Source organism: Chrysochloris asiatica, unplaced genomic scaffold, assembly GCF_000296735.1.
Source record: "Chrysochloris asiatica unplaced genomic scaffold, ChrAsi1.0 scaffold00023, whole genome shotgun sequence".
Classification (NCBI taxonomy): Eukaryota; Metazoa; Chordata; class Mammalia; order Afrosoricida; family Chrysochloridae; genus Chrysochloris; species Chrysochloris asiatica.
In genome coordinates this window covers 12,729,946-12,751,443 of record NW_006408541.1, presented here as the reverse complement: position 1 = coordinate 12,751,443, position 21,498 = coordinate 12,729,946, and the positions used below count along the sequence as shown (strand labels likewise).

General features: G+C 41.1%; 1 protein-coding gene across 1 annotated transcript in view; it reads right to left on the bottom strand.

Moving 5' to 3' along the window:
- Window positions 1-21,498, bottom strand: part of LOC102837023 (ubiquitin-conjugating enzyme E2 variant 1-like) — a 34,286-nt gene that overhangs the window by 5,405 nt on the left and 7,383 nt on the right. The window contains exon 2 of the mRNA XM_006839325.1: window positions 8,548-8,696. Within this exon, the coding sequence (XP_006839388.1) occupies window positions 8,548-8,696 (149 nt within the window). The remainder of the gene's footprint in view (window positions 1-8,547; window positions 8,697-21,498) is intronic.

The window sequence follows — 21,498 nt, the reverse complement described above, 5'->3', positions numbered from 1 at the left end:
TAACAAAGCACATAGACTTATGTCTGTATAGCACAAGGCAGGGGAGAGAGACACACTGGACACCAACTCACTGGCTTTCTTTCTCTGGGAAGTATAAGGACCTGGGGAAATGATCGCTTGCCTCTGGTCTCATACACTCTGTAATTCAGTTTTACTCTTTTTAAGCAAATGCAGAGAATTCAGGGGCAAGTGTGTGTATAAACACTAACTGAGGCTCCACCTCATACATGAAACCACTCACTTAGGGAACCCCCAGAGGCAGAACATATTAACCCAACTGAAATTCTGCCCTCCCCCTCCTGGGGACATTGGGCAGTATCTGGAGACTTTTGGTTGTCACAACTGTACCAACATCTAGTGAGTCGAGGTCAGGGTTCCTGCTAAACCCCTACAGTGTCCAGGGCATCCCTCCACAATAGAACATGATATGTCAGTGGTGCAACTCTGGGGAAACTCTGCTCAGAGCCTGACTACTATTAGCAGCCCCACCCACAGGGTGTCTAGGTCTAATGCCATGGACAGCAGGTGGCTGCCATCATGCCACTAGGGGCACGGGCGTGATTACTATAGGTTTGGGGGACTTCTTTTTCTTTTAAAAAAGAAAATATTCAAACAGGAGCATACACATATGACTAAAACATACTCAGTGTTTCAATAGATACGGTGACAATGTCTCCTTCCCACCTGAGCCCCCAAGTCGCTTCTAAAGAAGGCAACCATTCTCATCAGCCTCTCTAATGTTCTTCCAAAGGTGTTCTAAGCACACAGAAGCATGTGCTCAGACATAATCTCTTCCTCTCGCCCATCTTTCCTTTGACCTCAAGTGCTGGCATACTATTTACAATGGTGTTCGTCCCTCCCACCCCCATTTATATATGATCATGGAGAAAATTCCATTCCAGCACATGTAAAACTGTCTCATTCTTTACAGCTGAACAAGTTTATTAATAGGCTACTTTTTAATAATTTGCTACTATTGGTAATATTTCAAGAAACAATTTTGTACACAAAGGCCTTTGGGCATTATATTCAAGAAAAACTGAGAAGTAAATTCCTAGCAAATTGCTAGGTAATACGTACATGCTTTTTAAATTTTGATGGAAGATGATTTTGAGTAAAACAATAACACAAATATAATAGGTCGACAACTCAAGTGGTCTATTTAGATACGTAAATAATTATGTCAATATTCCAGATGCATTCATAGAAGATACCTAGTTCAGGATAAACAACAACAACCAAAAAGACTGGTCACTGGGCACAGCTAAAAGCAGACTTTTATGACTGTTTCTAACCTTGAAAAGTTGGAGTAATCAAAACTATAAGGGTAAACAGACAGATAACAAGTATTAGCAAGCATGTGGGGAAACTGGAATCTTAACGCATCACCAGTGGAAATGTAAACGGGTGCAGCCACTTTGCAAAAAAGTCTGATCATTGCCTCAAAATATTAAACAGTCATGTGACCTACCTAAGAGAACTGAAAACTTTTGTTCATGCAAAAATCTGAGCACAAATGTTCATAACAGCATTAGTCCTGAATCAACTGAAGAATGGATAAACAAACTGTGGTGAATCCATACAGTAGAATATTGTTCAGCAATAAAAAGGAATGAAACACTGTTATATTCTATTATTATGCTAACTCAAAGAAACCAGTCACAAGAGAACACCTATTATATTACTCCATTTATATGAAATGGCCAGAAGAGGCAAATTCGGAGAGATGAAATAGATTAGTGTTGGTCAAGGGAGAGGGGGTGGAGCTTGGCAGTGATGGCTAGTGGGTACTGAGTTTCTTTGGGGGCGGGGGCGGGGCAGAAATGTTCTGAAATTAATAATGGTCGTACAATTTTGAATGGCTATCAATCACCACACTAACTCTATATTTTAAAAGGGAAAATTATATGGTATATGAATTATACCTAAAACAAAACTGCCATTTAAAAAATTATATGGAAATCACCTTATATATTCCAGTATATAAATTACATACTACCACTTTTCTGTCAGTTTGTCGTATTGTGGTGACTTGTCTGTGGCTGTGGTGCTGCAAGCAAAGCCACTAGTATTTCAAATACCAGCAGGATCACATATGGTGGGCAGATTCAAGCAGAACTTCCACACTAAAACACATCAGGAAGAATGACCTGACAATCTACTTAAAAAAAAAAAATAAAGACAAAAAGGCTAGTGAAAACCTCATGAATTACGGTGGAACATTGTCAGATACAGTGCTAGGACGAGCCCCTCAGGCTGGGAGGCACTCAAAATATGACTAAGGAAGAGTTGCTTCTTCAAAACAGAGCCCATCTTAACGACATGGAGGGAGTAAAGCTTTTGGGACCCTTCATTTGGACCTTGACATGGCACCATTCAACAGGAAAAGAAACAGCTACAAACATCCAGTAATAATCAAAAAGTGAAATGTACAGAGTATGAATCTAAGAAAACTGGATGTCATCAAAAATAAAACAGAATGCATAGAAATCAGTATTGTAAGCATCAGTGAGTTAAAATGGATTGGTATTGATCATTTTAAACAGGACAATCATAAGGTTTACTGTTAGGAATGACAATTTGAACAGGATTTCATCTTTGAAAAAGAACATATTGAGATCTATACTGAAGTACATTGCTGCCAGTCATAGGACAATATCCATATGTCTACATGAAAGACCAGTTGATACAGCTATGATTCAAATTTACATACCAGCCACTAATGGCAAAAGATAAAGAAACTGAAGATTTTTAACAACTTCTGTAGTCTGTAATTGATCAAAATACACTGATAATTACTGGTGGTTGGAATGCGAAAGTTGGAAACGAAGATCAGTAGTTGGAAACTGTGGTCATGGTAACAGAAATAATACTGGAGATCACACGACAGAATTTTGCAAGACCAATTACTTACCCATGGCAAATACCTTTTTCAACAACATAAACAGTGACCATACACATGTGGACCTTGCTGAGATGAAGTATATAGGAATAGACCGTCCATTGCTTATATGCAAGTTCAAGTAGAAACTGACGAAAATTAAAAGTCCATATGAGCTGACCTATGACTTTGAATACATCCCACCTGAATTTAGAGACCCTCTCAAGAACAGATTTGACTCACTGAAAACTAATGACCAAAGACCAGATGACTTGTGAGATAACATCAGACATTATACATGATGAAAGGAAATGGTCACTAAAGAGCCAAGAAAGACAAAACTGGCTATCAGAAGAGACTTTGAAACTTGCTCTTGAATGTACAGTAGCTAAAGCAAATGAAAGAAATTACATAAAAGAGCTAGACAAAAGATCTCAAAGGACAGCTCAAGAAGATAACGTTATTTAATGAAATGTGCAAAGATCTGGAGTCAGACAACAAAAAGAAAGAACACACTCAGCATTTCTCAATCTGAAAGAATTGAAGAAAAATTCAAATTGAGTCACCATATTGAAGGAGTCTCTGGGAAAGGTATTCAATGACGTAGGAAGCATCAAGGAATAAAGAGTCACTGTAGCCAAAAAGAACGGGCTGATACTAAACCATTTCAAGAGGTAGTATACAATCAGTGACAGAGTGTAGGAAGAAGTCCAAGTTGTACTTGGTGTACTGGTGAAAATCTCCCTCAGGAATTGATGGAATACCAATTGAGATGTTTCAGCACATAGATGCAACTCTAGAAATGCTCCCTCATCTGTGCCAAGAAATGTGGAGGACAGAGACCTGGTCAATCAACTGGAAGAAATATATTTGCAATCTAATGAAGTGCAAAATTATTGAACAATATTAATATCATATGCAAGTCAAGTTTTACTGAAGATACTTCAAAAATGATTGCACTGGCTGAAAACCACCAGAAATTTTAACCAATGGAAGGATATCATTGCTGATGTCAAACAGATGTTGGCTGAAAGCAGAGAATACCAAAAAGGTTTCACTGACTATGTGTTTCACTGATTATGCAAAGACATTCAATTGTGTGAATCATAACAAACTACAGAGAACATTTCAAAGAATGGGAATCCCAAAACATTTACTTGTGCTCATGTAGAACCTGCACTGAGACCTAGAAGCAATTATTCAAACAGAACAATGGGTTAGAATCCGGAAAGATGTGATGTATTACAGTTTTATCCTTTCAGCAGACTTATTCAATATTTACTCGATTATGATGGGCAACTAATCCAAGAAGCTGGACTACGTGAAGAACATGGCATCAAGAGTGGAAGAAGACTCATTATCAACCTGTAATGTTGTTGTTAAGTACCGTGGAGTTGGTTCCGACTCATAGCAACCCTGCACAGCATTTCCAAGGCTGTAAATCTTTACGGGAGCAGAAAGCCTCATCTTTCTCCTGTGGAACAGCTAGTAGTTTTGAACTGCCAACCTTGAGGTTAGCAGCCCGATTCGTAACCACTATGCTACCAGAGCTCCTTACCAATCTGTAATAGGCAGGTGAAATAACCTTACTTGCTCAAAATGAAGAGAACTTGAAGCACTTACTGATGAAAATAAAACGCTAGTCTTCAGTACAAATTATATCACAACACAAAGAAAACAAAAATCCTCACAACTGGACCAACAAGCAAATCAAGATAAGTGGAGAAAAAAATGAAGTTGTCAAGGATCTCATTTTACTAGTATCCACAATCAATGCCCCTAGAAGCAGCAGTCAAAAGTGTTAAAACATAAAGATGTTATCTTGACCACACTAAGGTGCACCTGACCTTTACCATGGTATTTTCAATCGCCTCATATGTATATGAAAGCTGGACAAGAATAGGACAGAGCAAAGAACTGATGCATTTGAATTATACCATGGATTACCAGAAGAACGAACAAATTTGTCTTGCAAGAAGTACAGCTAGAATGCTCCTTAGCATTGAGAATGGAGAGACTTTGTCTCATTTACTTTGAGCATGTTAGGAGGAACCAGTTCTCTGGAAAAGATTATGCTTGGTAAAGCAGAGGGTCAGTGAAAAAGAGGCTGAGAACCACCTTATTGTTCCCCAGAGCACCAGGCAATGATTCAGAACAGGGTAGATGTTTAATACATCTGTTTTATCAGTTTACTTTTTTTCTGGTTCTAATAATTAAGCATGAGTTCTACTCCATCTAAAATACCCTGGGTTACTCTGAATTTCAGTTCATGTCTTTCCAAAGGGGGCTAACTTTTAAAGAATAGCTGTAATATATAAGGTGCTTTCCATACTGTTGTTAGTTGCCATCAAGTTGGTTCTGACTCAGTGACCCTATATACAACAGAACATAATACTGCCTGGTCCTGCACCATCAGCATACAATGGACTTTCAGAAGCAGCAAAGAAAAGTATTTCAATGGAGAAACAATATTTTTAGATTGAGCTTTCCTCAATACTTCTCCTCAATAGTTACAGAAAATCATGATCTTCTTTAAAAAACAAAGAAAAAGTAAACAGATAAAGACGAATGAACAATCCTTCACACATACACCCCCTCCCTGCAAAAAACTGATTGCTATTAGGTGCAGTCAAGTCAGTTCTGCTTATAGTGACCCGATGCACAACAGACCGAAACACCACCCATTCCTGCTCCATTCACACAACTGTTGCTATGTCTCAGTTCATTGTTGCAGCCACTATGTCAATCTGTCTTGATGAGGGTTTTCATCTTTTTTGTTGACCCCCCTTTGCTTTCACAAACATGATGCCCTTCTCCAGGGACTGGTCCCTTCTGACAACATGTCCAAATGAGTGAGGCAGTCTTGCCATCCTCACTCCTAAGGAGAATTCTGGCTGTACTTCCAAGACAGACTTATTTGTTCTTCTGGAAGTCTTCAGATATATTCAGTATTCCTCACCAACATCCTAAGTCAAAGGCATCAGTTCTTTGGTCTTTCTTATTCTTCGTCCAGCTTTCACATGCATATGAAGTGTTATAAAATGCCATGATTTGGGTCAGGTACACAAAATTATGGTGCTTTTGTTTTACGCCATCTCAGATTCATACAACCCTGTGTAGGGTTTCTGAGCACAACTAGTGGGTGTGAATTGCCGACTTTGCAGTTACCAGTCAGCGCTAATCTAGTCTACAATGCTGCACCAGGGCTTACTGAAAACTACAGGATTACAAAAACAACTCAAGAATAACATTAAATGGCAAAGCCAATCATTTTTCATGTGTTAGTGACACTCTTAAGATGAACATGGGATTGTCCAGACAGTTAATGCCTAACTCACTGTTCCCTGCTAGCGTAGTGGCTGCGAATAGGGCTGCGAACCGCAAGGTCAGCAGTTTGAAACTACCAGCTGTTCCACAGGAGAAGGATGAGGTTTTCTGGTCCCATAAAGATTTACAGCTTTGGAAATCCTGTACAGGGTCGCTATGAGTCGGAACCGACTCCATGGCACATAACAACAACACTCTTCCCTGCTTGCTGGGGTCATGTCCTATGTCCTTTCTATTTCCCACTGTGCTAGTGCAGAACGCTGCTCATACATGGGACGAATGAATGAAGGCCATCAGCATTCAGCATGAGCAGGGGGCAGGTCCTGTGACATTCAAGTGGACTCTCCTACTGCTTGTCTGAAACAAGTGTCACATTATGGGACTCTATTTCTAGACTCCTACATACAATTACTACTTAACACTGTGAGTAACTCCAGGATGGTAACAAATATAAACAACATAATGAGAGAAGCGGTGTAGCAGGACTCTAGGGCAGCACAAGCTCTGGAGTCAGACAGACTTGGTCTGGAAATTATCAGCTTTGCGACTTTAGGCAAGTGACTTCCCATCTCTGGGTCTGTTTCCTTATCTATAAAATGGAATGCAACAACACAAGAGTAGTAGCAAACAATGGATTCTTATGCGAATTAAGTGGAATTTCATGAGGGCTTACAATTACATATCCTTACAAAAAACAAAACAGGCTAGAATTTGCACAATGAGACTGGGATGCTCATAAATCAGAGCTCTAAAAGCAAGGCCACCTTTTCCATCTCCACTGCCTTGGTCTGACTAGCAGAGATATCTGGGACTGACAGACCAGAGGTGACCAGGTAGGCAATAAATCTGTACTGAAATTCTAAGGCTCATTTTTGCTTTTTCGAAATGCCCTCTAATTATAAATTCGCTACAAATATCAGGTATTTCTGATAAACTGAAAATGTTTATCTGTCTGATGGGAAACGTCATGGGTCTCATCTACCATGGATATAATTTATGTATGGATATGTAATGGTTACGAATAGAGCTGTTTCACAGGAGAAAGCTGAGGCTTTCTGCTCCCGTAAAGATTTACAGCCTCAGAAACCCTGTACGGGGCCGCTATGAGTTGGAACCGACTCCACAGCACATTAACAACAACAACATTTACGAAAAGGAGCTCTGGCAGCATAGTGGATTATGAGCTGAGCTACTAACCTCAAAGTCAGTAGTTCAAATCTACTAGCTGCTCTGCAGGAGAAAGATGAGGCTTTCTGCGCCCATAAAGATTTACAGCCTTAGAAACCCTATACAGGATCACTATGAGTCAGCACCGAACTTAATAGCACACAGTGACCACAACATTCACAAAATATGAAAGACAGGATTTTTTGCTCCTTTGACTTCAATATTATCCTTGTATGCTGCACAAACGAGAGCTTTCCCATATGTCCACCAGAGTAATATACTTGCTTTAATCCTTAAATGTAAGTGAACATGATATAAAACTATATACTAATTATGTGTGAAAGATGCGTTTAAAGCTATTTTAAACGTGTTTTTAGTTGTAATCCCAGAAGAGCAAACAAATCTGTGTTGGAAGCACAACCAGAATGCTTCCAAGAAGCAAGGAAGGCAAGACTGTCTCATGTACTTAGAAAATGTTATCAAAAGGGACCAGTCCTTAGAGAAAATAAAAAAACAAAAAACACCTTCTTGGAAATGGACTGACACAGTGGCTGCCACAATGCTTCATTCTTTTGAACACAAGGTCACTAAAAGTTGGAACCAAGTTGACAGCTTCTAACAATCAGGTGATAAAAAGTTTTCCTAAGAATTTTAAAATACCTTAGATTTTCAAAACTGAATGAGAGAGGACACTGTATACTCATCCTGCTGTCCTTCTGGTGCAATGCAATAGAAGTCTGAAATTTAAAAAATGAAACCTTGAAGGGCTCAATGACTCATGACACAGATGCATGGCAGGACTGGGGGGCAGTGAATTAAAGCTATGGAAACTATCTTCAGGAATGCTGGCTATCCCTGGAGCCTTGTTATTTGATAAGCCCAGGAGATTGTTCTAAACTACACCTGAGAATGCAATTACCTCAAACATCACTGTCTACATTGTCATGTAAATTCACACTAGGAGTCTGAATAGGTTTTTGCTTACCATTTAGAGGGATTAAACAGCATCAGAGGAAGTTCAAATATATAAACTGAAACTGGTCAAAAAAAATAGCCACATTTCAGAAAATATACCATTGGTGAGCTTTTCCGTGATAAGGCTAATATTTTTTTTAAAGGAGGCACAGTGAATTTTAAGACATTGACATTTATAGCCGTAGCTCGACGCTTACTCTTGGAGGCCCAATTATCATCCCTGTCCATCTTGTAAGTGTCATGTCTTCGTCATCTTCTAGACCCCAGCTAACTGTGCCATCTCCTACTCCTTTCTGGCCTTCTTCGAGTTCTTCCAACAGTCGAAAATTGCGAGGGACTTTTACTCCTAAAATAAATGGAAAGAAATTCAAGATACTAGCAACTCCAGGGGAACTTGCAAGCCTAGAGCTAACTGCTAATTATTACTACCAAGGAACAAAGATACTACCATGCAAAAAATGGCTGAAACTTGTTGCATCACAGACTTACTGCTTACAGACATTCTCTAGACCAATCAGCCCAACCAGTGGAAAGGGGGCACCCGTACAGTTACCAGGGGAAGGGCTATTAAACCAAAGCTAGGTAAACATAGGAGGACACCCCATCCCACACCCCATTGTCATAGCTCTGACAAACTTAAGAACAGATTTACATTTCTAAACACTGATTTGGATCCACTTGAAATGAAAACCACCAGTCTCAAGTACTAGCAAAGTGCATTGGTCATTTACTTATCTGTTACAATAACTCTCAAGCTATCTCATGAGGAATAGCTGCTCTGGACAGCTTTGTCTGCTAAGCATCAGCTGAAGGTGCCAGAGGATATATTTTACATTTTTTTCTATATGTAAGAGAGTCCTGGTGTGGTGCTGTTTGAACTACAAGGTTGACGGTTCAAGCTCACCAGCAGCTCCTCAAAAACCCTATACAGGGTCACTATGGGTTGGAAACAGCTTGACAACAACAATATATATATCTCTAAAACTTTTTATTGTAAATTGAGTGAAAGCTTACAGAGCAGATCATCAGTTTTATCTCAATGACTGTAATCCCTTCCATGGCCCATCACTCATCTCACCTTCCTCGCTGTGAATCTTGTTACTTTCCCTCCTCCTTTCCTAACCCTCTGGAATTCTGTTCTTAGGTGAATGCTGCCCTTTGAATCTTGAATGGCTGATGATTCCTCACTAGTGCTGTCCTTATCGTATACCTATCTACTGTTGTTAGGTGCCATTGAGTAAGTTCCGGCTCACAGAGATTCTTGGCTGAAAATTAAGCCCAGGGGGTGAGTTCAGTCCCAGAGATGAAGCGTGCTTGTTTTTTTTTTCCAGTTTTGTGCCACTCAAGGATATACTCTAAATACACAGTTAATATTTCAATTATTAAGCCACAGCCTCTCTCCTGACTTCTGAGAAAAGCTAAATGATGCTAGACATTCTCCGATTTAATGTTTCCAGAAATTTCAAAGTCTGGAAGGTGGCTCATGAAAGCAACTATGTAAACATACTTCACAGGGTCAAGTAGTGGAACCTGAGTTCGTTCAGACTAAGGCCTGAATCATTTCTGGGTATCTTCTAGAGAGGGGTCTAGGCACAGGAGCCAGACAGTGAAGCGGCTGAGGGAGGGCAGAGAAGACCAGTCCTCTTCCTGTTTTAGGATACAGAGCATGTTTCCTGGAGTGGATGCTTCCAAACTGCCCCCCCCCACCCACATGTAACTCAGTACTCAGGAGCTACATACAGGCTCCTCTTACTTTCAGTGTGGAACTCCAAATGGCCAGGCTCTCAGAGGTAAACAACAGGACCAAGTGACTGTGAAGAAGACCCACTGAAGAGACCCAAGACTATAGGTATTCCCAGTGTATCTCAGTATGTCCTCTAATGTGAGACACAAGCCACCATCAACCCAATCACAACAAATAATTGAGCACCTACTAGTATGCTGGGCGCCTTCAAGTCAGTTTTGACTCATAGCAACTTTGTACAGGGTTTCTGGTGGCTCTGAACCAATGACCTTGCAGTTAGTAATCCTGTGCTTATCCTATAGCACCACAACTAGGCATTTTTCTAGGCACTGGGGAGCAAGCAAACAATTCCTACCCTCATGGAGCTTCCATTCTAAGGGGAGGCATATAATCTATAAACATGTCAATTACATGGTAGATGATGGTGTTTGGGGCAGAGTGGGGATGAGGTGAGCATTTTCACAAAGTTGATCATGGGAAGCCTCACTGAGATCCAGTGTCAGGACTAAGGACCCGAAGAGGTCACGGGAGCAGGACTTAGCTCTGGGGTCGGAGTCTTCCAGGCAGACTGGGAAATTGGAAGCAGGATCTTGCCTAGACCGTCAAAGAGCAGTAAGGATGCCAACATCTCGAGAACCGAGAGAGAGAGAGAGAGAGAGAGAGAGAGAGAGAGAGAGAGAGAGAGAGAGAGAGAGAGAGATGGAGGAGCTGATGAAGGACTGGCTGCTACAGAGCCACACGAGAAGCCACTCGAGTTGTGACATCATCACCTGCCTGGTTTCTCACAAGATCCCTGCGAGTACCAGGAGAACAACAGGGAGCGCGGGCAGTAGCAGTCAGGAGGCTAGGATACAAACCAGGCAGCAGGGCCACAGAGCCCAAAGCGGCACCAGTCTAGATACCTGGGAGGCCCGAGTGACAGGCTGTGCTGTGGGAGAAAAGTCACTCAGAGTGACTCAGGGTCACTTAACAACACAACTATGACTCTCACCAGTTCTTGGTGTGAACAATTGGAGATGGAGTTGCCAGTGTTGTGTCATGTGACAACAGTGGTGTGTGGGTGAGTATTGTATAGTCACACACGCATCTTTAAGAGTTAATTTATTTATGGTAAGTAATATACTAACTTCCCATTTACAACAATGTGTAAAAGTTTTCTTGAAGAATGAATTTAAGCTGCTGTAAAAAGAAAAGATTTTCTTGCTAAATGAAATATTCGATGATGGTTACAGGGTGAGGGAAGGTGAGGGGGCGAATAAAGTGAGGAGAGGTAAATACTGTTGATGGTTCATGGGGTGGATTGTGTGATCATTGTTATGACACGAGGTGTGTGATATGTTGGATGTGGGACTGATGAGCTGCTGTGTAAACCTTCACCCAATTCACAATGGTAGTGGTAGTGATGTGCCGTGGAGTCAGTTCCAACTCATAGCGACCCTGTACAGGGTTTCCGAGGCTGTAAATCTTTACGGGAGCAGAAAACCTCATCTTTCTCCCGAGGAACAGCTGGTGGTTTCGAACTGCTGACCTTGCGGTTAACATCCCGATTCGTAACTATTACGCTACCAGAGCTCTTTCACAATAGGAAGTTAAAAAAAAAAAAAAGAATATAAGCAAAAAAATCAGCTGATTGAAGAAAAATATTTAGTAAATAACAGCACAGATGGGACTTGAAACAATAAAAAATTAAAAGCACACTTGAATGGCTTGTCTGAAAAACATTTGCATTTTCAACCATAGATCAAATTGGATTTCTCAGCTATATTAAATCAATGCGCCTCTAGCAAACACAACACCGGAGGAAGTTTGTGACACTGTAACAATAAGTCAGCAATACAAGGACTTCTGTAGAGAATGTTAAATCTAATGAAACCTAACTAATTTGGTTGGGGGGGGAGGGGTTTAATGTGCATTGCTACTTCTATACCATTAGCAACTTACTGCATATTAAGCTCTGTACCCCAGGACTCAGTGATAACGCATTAATCTGCACTAAAAAGGAGAGGTTCTGGTGGTACGGTACTGTACTCACATAGTGACCTCTTAAGAAGCTTATGAAAATTGGAAGGTACAGTCCAAGATACTAATGATGGTTTTTGCTAGGTGTAAAAACTGAGTGTTTTTTTTTCCCTTTTCTACGTTTTTAAATTTTCTTTTTCCCTGATCCTATATTTGCATAATAAAACACAACTTAGGAACTATATATATCAACTCACTTGCTGGCTGTCCCTCTGCCTATAAGATTGTTGTTAGGTGCCAACAATCAGTTGGTACTGACCCATAGCGACCTTATGCACAGCAGAATGAAACACTGCCGGATCCTGGGCCAACCTCACTACTGTTGCCACGCTTGAGCCCACTGATGCTGACACTGTGCCAATCCATCTCACTGGGGGTCTTCCTCTTGATCTCTGACCCTCCACCTTACCAAACATGATATTCTTCTCCAGTAACAATGTGTCTGAAGTATGAGAGACGAAGTTTGGCCATCCTGGCCTCCAAGGAACACTCTGGCTGCACTTCTTCCAACATAGAGCTGTTGGTTCTTTTGGCAGCCCATGGCACTTCCAATATTCTCCTCCAACACGATAGCTCAAAAGCATCCATTCTTCTACGGTCTTCCTTATTCACTGTCCAGCTTTTGCATCCATATGAGGTTATTGAAAATACCATGGCTTGGGTCAGGCGCACCTTAGTACTCAAGCTGACATCTTTGCTCTTACTCCCCTCCTAAGCCAGGCTCCTATACCTTCTTCAGGGCATTGCTCAGTCAACACCTATCTCAGAAAGGATGGCAGATTCTTCAGAAGTAGAAATCTCGATTCCCTCTGTGACTGACTTTAAATAGCCCATGTTTCTGAAGTTACTAAATTATCAGATTGGAGTGAAGAAAGGAGAGGTACAATAGCCTCTGTCACTGAGCCTGTTAATGCTGCGATGACATTGTTGCACCTGTGACCTCTATTCTGAGTTGCTCTTTGTAGTCACTTAAAAAATGTGCTACTTCCATGTGCCATGCATTTAAAAGTCAAGCAGCAGTTCAAGCTCACCAGCTACTCCTTAGAAACCCTATACATGGTTGCTATGGGTAGGAACCAGCTCAATGGCCCTTAACAACAACAAGGGCTATTTTAAGGAGCCCTGGTTGGCTGCTAATCACAAGACCAGCAGTTTGTGGCCATCAGGTACTCCATAAGAGAAAAATGAGGCTTTCTGCTCCCCTAAAGATTTACAGTCTTGGAAACCTATACATGGTAGCTATGAGTTGGAACGAACTCGATGACACACAGTCAACCAGTTAGGACTTCTTGTTGTTAAGTGCCACTGAGTCGGTTCCAACCCATAGTGACCCTGTACAGGGTTCCTGAGGGGCAGCTTGAAACACGGACCTTGGGGTTCAAACTGACTTTGCAATCCAGTGTATTAACCCATAGCACCACACCAGGACTCAAGAATGTCATTATGGCTGGAAACATTACTTCTTCATTTAACAACCAGACCTGAATAGGAAATCCCAACATTGAAATATCACAAATTCATTGCTGTTATGTTTCAAAACAGAAAGTGACTTCAAGTTATATTATTCTAATGTTTGATTTTTACTTGTGAAGTAGGGCAAACTATTACATAAGGAATTAGCCACATAATTCCAATTGATCAGATACTTCCAGTAGATCAGACATTCAACTACTTAATAACAAAGTGTGCAAAACCCACATATACAAGTGAACCAAAGAGATAAGGAGGTCAGTTTCAACATATTAGTGTTTGGAATAGTAATTAAACACCATAAAGGACCAAAGACAGCTTTTTGTTGTCATTGCAATATTGGCATTATACAGTGACTTAATTTGGATTCAAGCTGTAAAACAGGTAGCTGAAATAGTTAAATAAAAAACTTCAGATTGGCCAATATCTAACAGGCAGTCTAGAAATAGTCCAAGCAAAAAGGAGCTGAAAGATAAATATAAATGTTAGAATAATTATAAGGTGGGGGGGTGGGTCAGAGAAAAAGAGGAAGACCCCCAATGAGATGGATTGGCAAAGTGGCAACATCAATGGGCAACAATAGTGAGGTTGGCCCAGGATTGGGCAGTGTTTTGTTTTGCTGTGCATAAGGTGGCTATGAGTCGATACCAAATCGATGGCACCTAACAACGATAGCATTCATCTATGGAACCCTGGTGTGGCACTGTAGGATAAACACTAGACTGCTAACCACAAGGCTGGCAGTTCAAACTCACCAGTCACTCCTTGGAAACGCTTATATATAGGGTCTCTAAGGGTCAGAGCCTATTGGACAGCACTTAACAACACCACGATAACAATTTAGTAAGTTATCTCACCTGAATGGCAATTCTAAAACTTTTTTGGTCTCAAGACCTCTGTACACTCTTCAAAGTTAATGAAGTCCTCAAAGAGCCTTTGTTTATGTAGTCATGGCTACTGATGAACTGAAATGCGTTAGAATCTTGTGACTATTCTAAATGGAGTAGTCACTCTTTCATTCACGCCAAATGCATGTGGGCCAGGTTGTACTCATAGACCACCACCAGAGTGCAACATCTGGGGTCATCTATTTGCTCTCAAAAATCCATTTGAGACTTAATATTCTAGGGTTAGTACAAAGAACATTTACATCCCTTCCTTTGGTCAGATGAGTAATTATATAAAGATTAGAAAATATGATAATCTGGCACTGGGCAGTGAGTATTCTATTAACCCTGATTTAACTAAACCTTGAAGCATTTAAAGTCCATAAACTCTGGGTAGCTCAAGAAGATCGTTCATTTTCCTTTCTTCTAAGTTATAAACTTTTACTCTAAAACAGATTAAAAACAAAGTTTGGAACCGGAAGAACTAGATGGTCAACTGCTCTGAAGGTCTCAGATAGAGGGGGAGAAAATGTGGAACAAAACATTATTTAAAAAGAAAAAAAAAAAAAAAAAAGATTAGGTTTACTGGTCAGAAAGAGACTGGAGGAACCTGAGACTATAGACCTTGAACCCTTCGTCTCTGGAAAGGAATTTACCCTCTCACCCCAATTTTCAGCCCAGCAGCCAAGAGATATATAATAACACTGGTACTGTATGCACACTATGGTCAAACATTCAAAATTACAAGGGCAACATTTACCTAAGGACAAAGTTGAGAGGGTGGGAAGGTGGGGGGACTGTAAATAACAATCACAGGAGGAAGCCTGATGTTGCATGGAAGGGCTTGCAGTCATTGAGAAGAAACAAAGTATCTGATTTGTTGAAAGTAAACCCAATGATGCTGTCTCTATAAACAGTCCCATAATTCACAATAGTTTCTAAAAAAAAGAAAGAAAAAGTTTTGGGGTGGGTGGGTGGGTGGGTAATAACAGCAGAAATCAGAAATAACAACAACAAAAAAGACAAACTCTGCAGTGGCTCATTTAATTTTTCCTGATGTTAAAATAGAAGCCACATAATCATCACTGGTTAGTTGATAACGCTGAACTCTACATTTTAGAACTGTAATTTAAAAAACGGTTTACTAGACTTTTTAACTGTTCATCAAAATTTCCCTACACAGCCAGAATGGAGAGTGAAGCGGCTAGCTGGTCTGAAGTGTGGGGAAGCATGCATGAACTCCCAAAGTTGCAGACATTTGACCTAGTTTGGATGGCTAGCCGATCAGGAATCAAACAGATGAGGAGAAATAAGTTTGATAATGTGAGCAAGTCTTGTTGTTGCCATCGAGTCAGTTCTGACCTACAGTGACCTTGTATAAGGGTTTCCCAGGAGCAGCTGGTGAGCTTGAACCACCAACCTTGCAGTTCAAACCAACTTTGCAGTCCAACACATTACACCACTGCACACTAGGACTCCATGAGCAAGTATGAACAGCTACAATTTGAAGAACTAGACTTCTGCTTATGGATGCAGTAGCTCAAAATTCCAACCGAAATGGAAGGATTCTTCATATCAAGGATCAAGCCTGTTTCCTCAGTGCACTGGGTTAATAGGAACAGGCAATTTATACACTGGCATAAAAAACAGGAAGCTATAAAGGCACAAAGTGCCTGGCTTACAAGCTTCCATGAGTGTCCTTAGATTCCGCACGAGGGGGATAAGGTTTTCCCATTTTCCAGATGGATCTGGTGAAAGAGGATGGGAATGACAGTGATAGGATTTATTTCTGTTGTTGTTGTTAACTGCCATCAAGTCAGTTCCGACCCACAGCGATCTTTTTTTTTTTTTTTTAAATGTTTTATTGTGAATTATGTGATAGTTTATATGGGAGAACATTAGTTTTACATTCATCCTATGGTATATCATTTCATTGCCATGGTTATAATTCCCTCCATGCATCATCAACCAACCAAAGGGTATACCCTACAAGCCGCCCCCACTCCCACCCCACTCCTGGGTCATCAGCACACAACCCCTCTCCCTGTGTCTAAAGTTCCCAGCTGCTCCATCTCTCCACTTCATCGTCTCTGCCTCCCTCAGGCATCACTGCTTCTCTGGGTAGGGTCCCACTCTGCGCTCTTCTCCCTTGATGGTCCCAGGGACCTCCCCTCCTTGCTACAAAACGTCTACCTTGACATTTCCAACCCTTAGTAGTAGGATTTTATGATTCAAATTGTAATTGTTAGCAGGACTGTGACTATCACAACTTTAATTGTAAAAGATGGGTAACCAAAAGGGGGCAGTAATTTAATCGTTCATTGCAGGAACAGAGGACCTCAGGACCATCAAGAAGGAAGAGCATGAGTGGAGCACGAGATCCCACTCAGAAAAGCGGCGACAGCAACAGCGGCAGAGGAAGACAGAGCAGCAGAGGGCTTATAGGCCCATGGACAGAGAAAGGCTGTGTGCCTGTGGGCAGGAGGCTTGCTCACAAATGTGCCCTTTGGACATTTAAATGAATATATATATTTATGTTTTGTATGTGTACATCAAATATTTTTGCCATGTTCACTGTGAAATTTAAGATGTAAAAAGGGAAGCCACAGGGAGGAAGCAGAGTAACTATTATTACAAGAAGGGAGTACAAGCATGGAGACTAAACAAAACATATATGACTGGTTCAAAATAAAGCTGAGGATCTTGTCTGTTACCTTCACTCAATTCACAATAAAAGGTTTTTAAAAATTCCCTATATATAAATTTATCAATAAAATATGCACATTATATACATCCCTTCTTTTAATGCAACAATTATTCAGCACTACACTCTGGTAGCATATGGTTAAGAGTAGGGCTGCTAACCTCAAGGTCAGCAGTTCAAAACTACCAGCTGTTCTGTGGGAGAAAAATGAAGGTTTCAGCTCAACAGCCTCGGAAACCCTATTCAGGGTCACTATGAGTCTACAGCAACACTACCACCACCATGCTATACATTCTCAGAGCTATGAACTAAAAGAGGTTTTTTTGGTATCATGTCTAATAAAGTCTCACTATGGTAGCGTAGTGGTTACGAATCGGGCTGCGAACCTTAAGATCAGCGGAACCTTAAGATCAGCGGTTCGAAACTACCAGCCGCTCCGCGGGAGAAAGATGAGGCTTTCTACTCCCGTAAAGATTTATACCCTCGGAAACCTTGTACAGGGTCGCTATGGGTCGGACCCGACTCGATGGCACTTAACAACAACAACAAACAACAATGGTTAACAAGATATTTACCTCCAAAGTTCAATGAAACACAACTAGAGAGAAATGGAGCCTACCATAGGACAATGTTTGTTATCCTCTGAATTTCTGAAATGTGTCAAAGGCTGAAGACCTTTTTCCCTGCACAAATGCATAGGTATACAATTTTACCTGCCATTTCAAGGTTGAACTATCCTGGGATTTCCCACAGGCCGCCACCACCAAAAACCTCTATTTCAGAATCTCAGAAAGAGAGAGAATATCCATGATATCTTGTTTGTGGCTGTCAATCTGGAGTGTGCAATAAATATTATGACTTCAATGCAGCAAAGGAAATTGAAGCAAAGAGAGGTTAGGCCATTTACCCTAGGTAACCCTGGAAGCAGCAGGATTCAACAGGACTTGAATCAGATCTGCTCAACTCCAAAACACTTTTTCTTATTCATTATTTCTTCTTCCTTTCCTCCATAAGTATATCATGTAGCCTCAGCAAGTGGAAAAAGCTTCCGTGTTATGGATGTATTTATTTCCTCAGATTACAATCCCCTATGAGAATGAGTTTTGTTATGTTAAAGAAGCAAGAGTGGTGTGAAGCGAGCCTTGTGCTGAGTTTTTACAAGAGTTAAAATGGACATAGAGATGGGGGAAGAGAAAGGCCATGCCACCTGAATCTCAGAGACAAGGAGCTTCCTCCAGAGTCAACAGAGAAAGCCTTCCCCTAGGGCATATGCTCTGAATTTAGATGTCTAGCTACCTAAACTCAGAGTCCTGGGGTAGTGCTATAGGATAAACTCAGGACTGGTAACCACAAGGTTGGCAGTTCAAACCCAACAGTCACTCTCAGAAACGCTACTGTCGCTATTAGAACTGACATAGTGACACAAGACAACTAACTGTGAGAAGAATCCTAGTGTGCTGTAAGATAAGCACTAGGCTGCTAACCAGTGCTTCCTACCAGCTGCTCCTTGGAAAACCCTAGACAGGGTAGGAGTTGAAACCAACTTGACAGCACTTAAGAACAAACTGTGAGAAAATAAACTTGTTTGTTGCAGTCACCCACTTGTAGCATTTCTGTTATAAAAGCACTTAAGAACTATGACATTAGGGGAATGACTAAAATCTAAGCCAAATGCTGGAAGAAGGCATGCTGGAACAAAGGGAGGGTGAAAGGCATTCTACTCTGGTGGCCCAAGTGCCTCCTGACTTTTGTTGATAGGTGCCATCGAGTCAGTTCCAACTCATAGTGACCCTATGCCTGGCCCTGCTCCAACCCACAATTGTTGCTACATTTGAGCCCACTGCTGCTGCCACTGTGCCAATCAATCCATCTCGTTGGGAGTGGGGGAGGGTGTCTTCTTTTTCTCCAACCCTCCACTTTACCAAACATGATGTCCTTCTCCAGGGACTGGTCCTTCCTGACAATGTGTCCGAATATGAGAGACAAAGTTGGGTCATCTTGGTCTCCAAGGAGCACTCTGGCTGCACTTCTTCCAACACAGATTGGTTTGTTCTTTTGGTAGTCCATGGTACTTTCAATATTCTCCTCCAACACCATAACTCAAATGCATCAATTCTTCCACAGTGGTCTTCCTTATTCATTCACTGTCCAACTTTCACATGCAAACGAGGCTACTGAAAATACCATGGCTTGGGTCAGGTGTACATTAGTCCGCAAACTGACATCTTTGCTGTTGAACACTAATAGAGAAAAAGCCATCGCTGACAGCTGAGTACATAGAAGTGAGAGGCCATATTACTAAGAGGGACTGGACTTTATCCTGAGGGTAACCAGGAGGGAGGGCTGCAGTTCTCACCAACTCCACTAATTTCTCTAGTCCATGCACCCCAGCTGAACGGGTTTGTCTCTCTGATCTCTACTTAATCTAGTCTCCAGTGTCCCCTACTCAAAGTCTTCCACCTCCACTAGACTCCAACTAGAATACATACAAACCCTTAACTCTCATGTCCCCCCCACCCCCAAAGCCCCACCTGCCTCTCCCACATCATCTTCAGCACTCTCTCCCTTGCTCCTTCATCCCCTCCCTCTTCAGTCACATCAGTCCTTCTCTAAATTCCTCAATGGGTGCAAATTTGTGCTTTCTGCCCCATGCACTTGCTGTTTCCTCTCTCTGGAATTCTACCCCACTGTGTACCGGCTAGCTCCCTTATACCTTACACCTTCAAAAGGCCTTTCCTGACTTCCTTACCTAAAAAACAGCCCTTACCTCCCCATTCTCCTATCTTGCTTTTGTTTTTCTTCATAGCACTCAGCATTACTTGATACCTGAAATCTCTTCACTTCATTAGTTGTTTATCTGAACAGGAGAGCAGCATGCTGTTTGGCCACTGCTGTAGCCTGAATGCTTCAGAGGGTCTTGCCAGATACAATATGTGCCCAAATGCTTGCTGAATGAATGGGTAGCTGGTTGTTAGCTAGGGATGTTATTTCAGAATGAATAATCCTCCAGGGTCATAAAATTCTAATCCTGGTTTATTTCTGAAAATATAGCACCACCAGAAGGGAATTCTAGTTTTATTCAGATCATCCAAGGGGCTTACTATGTTCTTTAAATAGTCCAATAAAAGTTCTAAATTAAAATCTGGATATAATCACTTTAGTAAGTATAAATCTTAAATTAGAGGCCAGAAAGTCTGTAGAGGTACTCTTGAAGGCTCCTACCCCCACCCCCACATGTACCTTTCCTCCAGCAAGATGCCCAAACTGCCCCTTTCCCTCTCCATTCTTTCTTAATTGTCTGACTCACTCACTCAACGTTTCCTCCCCAGCATCTGGTATGCTCCTTAACACACAATGGGTGGTCGGTGGTTGTGGCTGCATGCCATCAAGTCATAGTGACCCTGTATAGGATTTCTGAGCCTGTAAATCTTTAAGGGAGTAGAAAGCCTCATCTTTCTTCCATGGGCCAGCTGGTGGATTCAAACTGCTGACGTTGCGGTTTAGCAGCCCAGCTCTTAATCCACTATGTCACCAAGTATCCTTGGCACACAATTGTTGTGTGCTGTTGAGTCGATTCTGACTCATAACAACCCTGTATAGGGCTTCTGAGAACAGTTGGGTTTGAACTGCCACCCTGCTGATCCTATGGCGCACACCCTGGTACTCAATAAATGCTCTCCTCTTTTCCTACTGTGGTCAGAATACTATGGAACTGAGATGCCTAAGGTGGTTTACAAATTTTTTTAGATAATTAAAATTTTATAACTAGTTCTATCTTTGAATGAAATGTTATTTTAGGGAAAGCTTTATTTTTGAGAAATGAGATTCTTACCCAAACCACAAAAATAAAAGGATCCTTCACTATAAAATGAAACTGGTTTCATGAAATATGTTATGAAAACACATTCTAATATCCCAAACCATTTAGAAACTACATTTAGAATTTCTACAAAGTTTCAATATTTTCAACAAGCAAAACAGCACTTAATTTTAAATGGCTTGACCACACCCTAGTTCTAGGACCTCCGTGGCTGTTGCAGGGATATAAATCCAAGTATTGGCGGCCACATTGTGTAAGGGTCGGTGGCAAGCGAAGATCTCATTCTGTACCAGATGGAGAGTGTAAGTTCCAAACCAGGGCACATTAAAATTATAAAAAAAAAATTAAAAAAAAATCAATGAATACATTTACAAAAATTAAATCCACACATGCTAAAAAAATCAAAACAGATTTGAAAACCCAGGAATACTCAAACACGTATTATATTTTATTTTAATGGTATTTTAATCCACTGAATTAGCCTAAATCTTTGAGACGTCCAAT